The 9,487-nt window shown below is 32.0% G+C and overlaps 1 protein-coding gene and 3 non-coding genes across 4 annotated transcripts; 3 read left to right on the top strand and 1 right to left on the bottom strand.

Annotated features, from left to right (window-relative positions):
* Positions 1 to 494: 494 nt before the first annotated feature.
* On the top strand, positions 495 to 2,493 carry LOC102581682 (premnaspirodiene oxygenase-like). Its single transcript, XM_006359441.2, has 2 exons — positions 495 to 1,470; positions 1,635 to 2,493. The coding sequence occupies exons 1-2, from the start codon at positions 574 to 576 to the stop codon at positions 2,247 to 2,249; spliced, it is 1,512 nt and encodes a 503-aa protein (XP_006359503.1). The 5' UTR covers positions 495 to 573; the 3' UTR covers positions 2,250 to 2,493.
* Positions 2,494 to 4,064: 1,571 nt separating this feature from the next.
* On the bottom strand, positions 4,065 to 4,137 carry MIR169E (microRNA MIR169e). The gene has a single exon (NR_130404.1). It is a non-coding gene; the product is annotated as a microRNA MIR169e (primary transcript).
* A 2,608-nt stretch (positions 4,138 to 6,745) lies between these two features.
* On the top strand, positions 6,746 to 6,830 carry MIR169C (microRNA MIR169c). The gene has a single exon (NR_127296.1). It is a non-coding gene; the product is annotated as a microRNA MIR169c (primary transcript).
* A 144-nt stretch (positions 6,831 to 6,974) lies between these two features.
* Positions 6,975 to 7,065, top strand: MIR169D (microRNA MIR169d). The gene has a single exon (NR_127297.1). It is a non-coding gene; the product is annotated as a microRNA MIR169d (primary transcript).
* Positions 7,066 to 9,487: the final 2,422 nt, after the last annotated feature.

The following is a 9,487-nucleotide window of genomic DNA, read 5'->3' as shown; positions in this document are numbered from 1 at the left end:
CCCACCACCCACTTAATTAATTAAAAACTGAACACGTTTAACTTTTATGAATCGACAATGCAAAAATAAAAATAAAAATTCAATCAGGTCATCAAAAAATAATTACACATAGACTTTTCTAAAAAAGCCAAATTGGTAACACAAAAGAAGATTGACTATTATCTACATAAAATTAAAATTCTTATGTTTGATATCAAAATGTTTGAAAAGATAATGACATTGTTTCTTTTTCACTCATCCAATACCTTTTGACTATTCACCCCCACTCCCCACCCTATTTCATTCCCGTAAAATTTTGCTAGATTATATATAAATGTTTCGAGAATAATATATTTTTACTTACATACCAAACACTAGAAAATAAATAAAAAATCCATTTATTTTCCAAAAAAATATTTTCTAGACCCGCCAAACATACCATCAAGTACAAATTATTTATTCAAACTCCCTCCAGAGAAAAATCAACATTCCAAGTGTGTTCCACATGAAGTGTAGCCACTATATAAGTAACCGTCTCAAAATGCAAAGTTCATCAAATAGAGTTTTACATTTCTTAATTTCTTGTACTAAGATATGGAGTTTCATCACTTCGTTTCATTTTCGCTATTCATCTTCTTCCTCTTTATGATAATTCAAAATTGGAGCAGAAACTCGAAAACCCTCAAGAAAAAGCTGCCACCGGGCCCATGGAGGTTACCTATTATTGGAAGTGTACACCACTTGACACGTGGAACACCTCATCGAGTTCTCGGAAACTTGTCGCAAAAATATGGACCCATTATGTACTTACAACTCGGGGAAGTTCCCACAGTAGTTGTGTCCTCCCCACATATGGCCAAACAAATTCTAAAAACTCATGACCTCGCCTTTGCATCTAGGTCAGTAACCATGTTGGGAAAAATTCTTTGTTATAATAGTACGGATATTGCCTTTTCCCCATATGGTGATTACTGGAGACATATGCGTAAATTGAGTGTGTTGGAGCTACTTAGTGCCAAGATGGTTAAGTCTTTTAGCTCAATTCGACACGATGAGCTCTCAAATCTCCTATCATCTATCGACTCAATGGTAGGTTCGCCAATCAACTTATCAGAAAAACTTTTTTGGTTTATGAATGCTTCGACATGTAGGTCAACATTTGGGAAAACATGTAAAAATCAAAATGAGTTGGTAACGTTGATTCAACGAGCAATGTCATTATCTAGTGGATTCGAGCTAGCTGATTTGTTCCCTTCGAAAACATTTCTACATGGGATTAGTGGGATGGAATCTAAACTTATGAAAGCTCGTAATAAAGTAGACATACTCTTGGACAACATTATCAATGTGCATAGAGAGAATCACACAAATGGAAAAAATTATAATGGTGAGTCTGGAACTGAAGATCTGATCGATGTTTTTTTAAGAGTCATGGAGAGCGGCGAATTTCAATTCCCTCTAACAAATGACAATATCAAAGCAGTTATTCTTGTAAGTGTATATTCGATACAATTGGTTAACTACTAACACCATACCTTTTTATTTGTTTCCTTTTAGCTTATGATCTATTTAATATATATGAAACCAAAGTGTTACTTAGGTCTATTTACTTACATATTTGACTTGGTTGATGACATTTGATGACCATGGTGTAGGACATGTTCGTAGCAGGGTCAGACACGTCATCTGCAACCGTTATTTGGGCATTATCAGAAATGATGAAGAGTCCAAGTGTCATGGCGAAAGCACAAGCCGAAGTGAGAGAAGTCTTTAAAGGAAAGGAAACATGTAATGACGATACTGACCTTGAAAAACTTAATTACCTAAAGTTAGTGATCAAAGAGACACTCAGGTTACACCCTCCAACACCCTTGTTGGTCCCTCGAGAATGTAGGGAGGAAACAAAGATAGATGGGTTCACTATACCGTTGAAAAGTAAAGTATTGGTTAATGTATGGGCAATAGGAAGGGATCCCAAGAGTTGGGAAAATCCTGAATGTTTCATACCAGAAAGATTCGAGAATAGTTCTATTGAATTTACTGGAAACTGCTTTCAACTTCTTCCGTTTGGAGCAGGAAGACGAATGTGTCCAGGAATACATTTTGGTATAGCTCTTGTTACTCTACCATTAGCCCATTTGCTTTACAAGTTTGATTGGAAGCTTCCAGAAGGAATTCATGTAAGGGATTTGGATATGACTGAGTCAAATGGAATAACTGCTAGAAGAGAGAATGATCTCTACTTGATCGGCACACCTAGCTCGTTTTAGTAACTGAGTTTGCAATAAAATATGTATGGATTCGTTTGAATCCAAAGCTAGTACACTAGCTTCACCCCTGATCAGTTTTAATTAATAATGTTGCTTGGTTCACTTGTTTTAGTGTGCACACGTGTTGAATAATGGATCAAATATTTTCTTTATTTCATCTAGTAGTCTTGTATACCATGATGAATAATGGATCAACTAAATGAAATATTTATACATTAATGGATGACTTTTTATGGTGGCAAAATTTTGACTTATGTGAAGGGCAATAGTGGACTTACAGAAAAAGGCTGATTGGTATAATTAGAGCTATCAATATAAATCGACCTAATTTATTCGTGTGCCTAGCCTATTTGAGCTTTGAAGTTTGATGGGTTGGGTTGGGCTAACTTACTATGTTGACATGTCTTAAAATGGACAGCTCAACCCTATGTGAACGGGACGATGTTTTTTAAAATATACTTTTCATAAGGTTTTTAATCTAATGTACTCTAAAGTTTCTAACATAAATATCTACAAGACAACGTTACCTAGTATTGTTAATTAAGTCTCAAACTACAATTAAATTATCTCGATATAATACTTATTAAGTATGAATTAACTAATGAAAAAGCCGATCGATTTGGATTTGATCAATTATTTCAAATTACGCAATAATAAATTACATCAATTGGGATCAAACTTAGGTTGGTCTATAACATATCAAATAGAAACAAATCTTTTAAAAAATATTTTGATAAATTTTCTCATGTATCAATATTTTTTTGGTCCACACCTGAGTATTGGTACTCGCATTGAGGCTCGAGTCTCGATTAAATTTGAATTTGCATATTGAAGGAGCAATGTTTCTAATGAGATTTTTTTTCATTTTTAAGAGTTTGAAATCGAAAGTTCTGATTAAGAATGAAGGGACTCAACCATCTCATCGCAATGTATGTCGGTGCAAAAGTAAGGAATTGGTCATTGACTACCTTTACCCCTTTTAATGTATAGTGCATTTTGAATAGTAATATTCTTTTTCAATAATTTTTTTCATATCTCAAATATTTTTGGCCTTTACGGAGTTATTATGATGGTAATTCACTCAATTTTTTTTTATTGCGTTACTAACTTATTTCATTGAGGAACATGTTAAACCAAGAATACTCATGTCAAGAGGTCATAGAACCTTTATTTATTAAATATAAATATCAATAAAACATCAGAAAATGATGCAGTGACAAAGTCAGAATTTTTATTTAAAAAGTTTAAAATATGAAAAAGTAAACATAAAAAAGAAGTCGAAGCGAGTTCAATATCTAATATATATACATAAAAATAATAATTTTAACTATACATATATAATATAATTTTCCACCAAAGGACCTCCTCGACCTTACCTGGCTCCGCCTCTATCCTGATGGTTATGGGAGTAGTTTTTTCAAAGTTACATCATATAAATGCCGCAAAAATGGTTTAGCAACTCTAGAACTGCAATGATATTAACACAAAAATGTGGAACATATATTTAAAGAATTTGTAATTAATTTTGTTTATAGAGGTCTTATAATGTCTTAGATGCCCTTCCTAGAAGGTGGTCTAAGGTATAGCTATTTTATTGGTGTATGATAATATTTCACAGTTATTACAAAAAAAGAAGAAGAAATCAATCAAATATCTTTTGCATCATTTTCCAACATGAAATTGAACTAACAAAAACTTATAAGGTTCAAGAAAGCAATAGATCGAAATCATACAAAAAAGATTAGCATGATCCAAACGAAGAATATGAAAGCAATAGAAGAGAAGGTCTTACATGAAAAATTAAGAGCATGTCAAGATAGCCAGGATAACTTGCCTACAACCAAATAAAAAATATTATCAAATGGAGTAGGCAAGTCATCCTTGGCTACTAAACAATACTCTCAACTTCATGTAAAACCCCTCTTCAATAATGTTATTTAACTTCTACAAATATGTGATGCATTTATTTGGTCTCTAAATGTCTCTATTTATAGCTTCAAGAAGGGGAAAAAAGTGAGAAAAAATTGGCCTTCATTTTATTTTATTTTTTGCTTTTTTAATTTGTTCTCCCTATTTGACATTCTTCCTATTGATCTCAAGTCATATTTTGGAATATATTCTTTATGATTTTGGATTAGAATTGAGTGAATAATGTTCTCCAAATTAAAGGATCAATTATTCTAGCAGGTTGTCTATCATATATATTTTGCAAATCTCAATAGTCAACCTTATAGAAAGAAGAACTATTTTCTTGACATGGAAAACAAATCAACTACATTTTCCTTTCCCTATCCTATGTAATAATTCTTTTTTTAAAAAAAGAAAATAACTTGAGTGCTATTCTAATTCGAGTAACATTACAACAATTAAAAACAACTTTTAGAAAGAATAAATATACACATTAATAAAGAGTGCGAAAATTTTTACATGTATTAGTTAATTGTTATTGGATCTAATATTGTTATAGGCTTTAGGGACATTTACAGAGAGTGCTATTTGCTGCTAAATAATACATATTTAGTAGCAATTAAGCTATTACCGTTAGTTAATTACAGTTAAAGGTCATTTTTTGATGTAGTGTAACTACATATATGAAAACCAAATAATCTTCTGGGTGTATCATTTATTTTATTTTATTTTGGTTTTCCATTCGGTGTCCTATGCCCACATTATAGCCTCGACTAAATCTAGATTGCGTACTGCAGCCCATTCAGGGGTGACACTTCCAACAAGACTTTTTGATACTTAGGACAGCTCGAACTCAAATTCTCTGATTAAGGGTGAAGCAGTTCCACCATTACACCACAATTTACATGCACACAAATTCTTTATTAATTACAATTTACAAGCTCATGTGTCCTTTCACATTGCATGGAGTCATACCCTTTTCTACTATTAACTTGCTTTAATTTTTTTAATTACCATATGGTAGCGTGACCTTTATATTAATGAATAAAATTACAAAGCTAAGAGGAGTATAAGCTTGACCCAACTATGCCAGATCGCAGCCAATAAATACTTCGTAAAAAATAAGGCTTAGGCAAAAACTATACAAGTTTTTACATAAATAAACAAGTCTAGTGCGATGGACAAAAACAACTATAACATCTCAACTAGATCAATTCTATACAAAAATTTTTTTCCTTTGCTTATGCCTTAAAGAACTCCATTTATATGAGATCAAGTCTGTAATGTTCAATGGTTATCAAATGGAGGTGAACTTATGCGAAAATAATCCGCTCCTTATTTGTAATACTCCATTTTGCTAATAAGGCATCTACGACTTGATTGACTTTCCTATAACAATGTCGAACCTTGCATGTAATAGTACTTCAAATATATTGAATGCGAGCAATGATCATACGTAGATCAAGTCTATCGATATCTATTTTCTTCAATCATTAAACTTAAATTTAAATTACTAAAAATAATAAATTAAAAATTTGCTCATGCATGTGCTATCAGAAAATTTGGATAAAGTTGCATATTAATTATACCATTTTGACTAAAGTTGGATCATCAATATAGTTGACTTTTTGGATAAAGCATATTGTTTGGAAGGAATACCCTTTAAACATAAAAATTGGGCATCAAATCCATTTTTTCAGCCCCACAAAATAATCAAGGTCAATCATAATTCATAAAAGGTCGAATTTTGTGTTGTATTGGGAACTACAAAAGGAGAAGAAAATACATGCACTAATTGCTAAGTGTACGTCAATGTGCATTCATGGCATACTAATTTAGACTAGAAAAAAAACGTATCTATACGTCTCAATTTCAAATAAGTTGAGATCAATCGATATGTGAATTACTTTTATTCTAATTAATCTTAATTCATGTCATCAAATAAAAATAAAAGTGAAAATAAGTTAAATATATGTAATGATAACAATATTGTAAGTCCTCTAGCAAGACGAAAACTATTTCAAACTAGAAGATATCATGTATATGAATTTTTCCCTTTATTATATGTCCTATTTAACTTTTAGATTTTTAGCATTATTTTCAAGAAACTATAGGTCAATCCTAGTCATGTGGACAGAATTACTTAGTACCTATTGCTGGTGGGAGGAGACAGATATTCCGTGGAATCAGTCGAAGTGCGCACAAATTAATCAGGACACCATAATTATTTTTTAAAAAAACTATAAACATTTCAAAGACAATGTAATTTCCTTCAAAAATAACTTTTGTTTTATCTTGTCCCCTAAAAGAATTACTTGGAGATAAAGTGAGTGTAAATTGTCTTTACAAATGAAGAGAACTTATTCCATTTTGGGAAATTGAATAATGTAGCTAAGAAACCAAAGTCAAAGCAATTATTAAAGGAAAAAAAATAAAATAAAGAATTAAGTCAAAGATGCTTATATAGTTTTTTCATAACTAGTACTAATTTGTTGTGGCTATAAATAGTTGGCTAACTTGCAATATAGCAATCACCTCAATAGAAAAGAAGAGAAGTCTTACATGAAGAGAAGAGTCATATTGTTTAGTAGCCAAGGATGACTTGCCTGCTCCATAGTCTAAAATGTGTTTAATCACCTTTTAGTTTGGTTTCAGGCAGTCTCCTTGGCTACCTTGACATGCTCTTTTCTTTTATGCAAGACATCTTTTCAAAATAGAGGCTTCAGTCATCATTAAAATATCGAGACGAAGCACATGATGTGAGGAGTCTTATTTAAAAGAAGAGAAGTCTAGCATGATGAGAAGAGTCTTATTTGGTAGCCAAGGATGACTTGCCTGCACCATATTTGAAAAGGGGTTTCATATGTCCTTTCATTCTTGGGGTCAAGCAGGTCATCTTTAGCTAACTTGACAAGCTCTTCTTTTTCATGCAAGACTTTCTCTTCTTCCATTTTTATTAGTCATGTCATTCTCATTCATAGAGGCGGACTCATGATTTAAGAGTAGAGTAGGAATTGAACCCAGGTCTACCCACGAAAGGATCATTTGTGCATCGCGTATCAATCAGACGTAAGAAAGATCAATTGACTTTTGAAACTTATAGTTTAATATAATAGCCTGTTTGGCCAAATTTCTAGTAAGACAAAGTGCTTATTTAAAAAGTACATAAGTGATTATGAATAGTAGTAGTTGTTTCTCAAGAAGCTAAAAGAGGTAGTTTTTCTCGAGAAACATTTTAAGAACATTGGCCAAGCATCTTAGAGCCTGTTTGGATGGACTTATAACTTTCGACTTATTTTTGTCTTTGTAGCTTAAAAAACAAGTGTTTAAGAGCACTTTTTAAAATTTATTATTATCCAAATAATACAAAAGTGCTTAAAAACTATTTTAACTTAAAAACACATCAAACAAGGTCAATTCTTTCTTTTTGGCAATAGGATTTGATGTCTTCATGCTTCCATAAATCATTTCAAAAGAAGAGGAGAGTCATATTATTGTTTTGTAGCCAAAAGGATGACTTTGCCAAAGGTTTTCAAATACACCATTGGTGATACAATGGTGACCTTTTATTGGTTGGTTTCAGACAGTCTCCTTGGCAACCTTGACATGCTCTTTTTCTTTCATGCAAGACTTTTTCATTCTTTTGGATATATACACGCTAACAATATATTCAATGTAATCGAAAGAATAGGATGTACGAAGACCTTATTTCTATACATAGTTCAGTACATAACACTTGTCAAGCTTTTCTTTAACATCAAGCATGCATTTCTAAAACCTCAATCATAAGATAATGAATGAGATACATGAGATGTCCATTTTTTGTTAATATCAAATAGAAAAAGCCAGTGCATATGACTTATGACTATATATATATATTTCTATTTGCAGTCCACACAAGACTTCAACTACAAGGATTAGACTCTTGTAGTGCCAGCCGCCAACAAGTCTCCCATTGAGGAAAACAGATAATGCATGCTTTTATCGAGCCCGTATTGAAGTCCAATTAAATTCTAAGCAGTACTATCACTGCATCATAACCCATGTTGGTGACAATGCTTTTATTATTCCTTCAAAAAATACTAAGGGCTCATTTGGTACGATGTAGGGGTGTGCATCGGTCAATTCAGTTTTATTTATTACCGATTCAGTTTATTAGTTTTCGGATTTTAAATACGCTTAATTAATAACCAAATCAATAAGATATTTTTTATCGATTTTCAGTTTATCTGTTTTGGTCCTTAACGGTTCGGTTTTTTATTTAACCAATAAGAAAATACTCACTATAAAATAAAGGGATAAGGGTCTGAAAAATATCCCAACTATGGTCGGATTTGCTGTTGCGATACTAAACTTTCATGAGGACCTATTACCTCCCTAGACTATTTAATACCGTATTTTAAACATATATATTTGCCCACGTGGACATAAAAAATAATGCAAAATGTGTCCACGTGGACACATATATACCTTTAAAATACACTATTAAATAGTTCAGGGGGTAAAAAATACGGTATTAAATAGTCTAGGGAGGTAATAGGTCCTCATGAAAGTTTAGTATCGCAACAGCAAATCCGACCAAAGTTGGGGTATTTTTCAGACCGTTATCCCTAAAATAAATATATGACTTCTCTAACAAAATTGACGCGACAAGACAATAATGTAACTTTACAAATGCTCATAAAATAGAAACAATAATAATTGACATGAAAAGAACTATACAAGTATAACACAAAGAGAAATTAAGAGGAACATAGTTCTTATTTCAGGTTTTGACGTTTTGCATAATGTGAAGTTGGAATTCAAAGTCATTGTGAACAGTGAATTGAAGGCTAAATGACAAAGACAGTAACTAATAAAGTATTATGTGGTTAGTATTTAATATTTATGTAGGTAAAAGTAGTAAATTACCACACTCTAATCCAATATTAAAAACAAATACCGAACTGATTACTAGATAATTTTTTTTTATATATATAAAACCATTAAAAACCGTTAACCAATAATTCAATACCAATAAATCAATAATATTTTTTTATTCAGCGGTTCAATTTTTGCATACACCTAGATACACCTAGGTACGAGGGATAATTAATTCATATTTTGTAACATCCGACACTTTGAAATAGCTAAGAAGAGGCTTAGAATTTGAAATTTTTCATTTTTGGAAAGGATTTGAAAAATCTGGAAAATTGGCTAAGTGTGGAAATCAGTGGTTTATGGCCAACTTTGAGCAGTCATAACTTCCAGCTCAGGATGAGTTAGGAGTAGTTCCAGTTATGGTTGTGAAGCTTGTGGAATGATCTTTCCAACGCCGCCGAGTTTGCTCA

Source organism: Solanum tuberosum, unplaced genomic scaffold (assembly GCF_000226075.1).
Source record: "Solanum tuberosum cultivar DM 1-3 516 R44 unplaced genomic scaffold, SolTub_3.0 scf00300, whole genome shotgun sequence".
In the NCBI taxonomy this organism is placed as follows: Eukaryota; Viridiplantae; Streptophyta; class Magnoliopsida; order Solanales; family Solanaceae; genus Solanum; species Solanum tuberosum.
Note: the sequence above shows the minus strand (reverse complement) of the source record. Positions and strands in the feature narration are given on the sequence as shown.

Bases quoted from the DNA above. Each gene is read 5' to 3' on its own strand.
- LOC102581682 (XM_006359441.2), top strand. From the start codon at position 574: ATGGAGTTTCATCACTTCGTTTCATTTTCGCTATTCATCTTCTTCCTC. The intron at 1,471-1,634 runs GTAAGTGTATAT...ACCATGGTGTAG, and splicing joins ATATCAAAGCAGTTATTCTT to GACATGTTCGTAGCAGGGTC.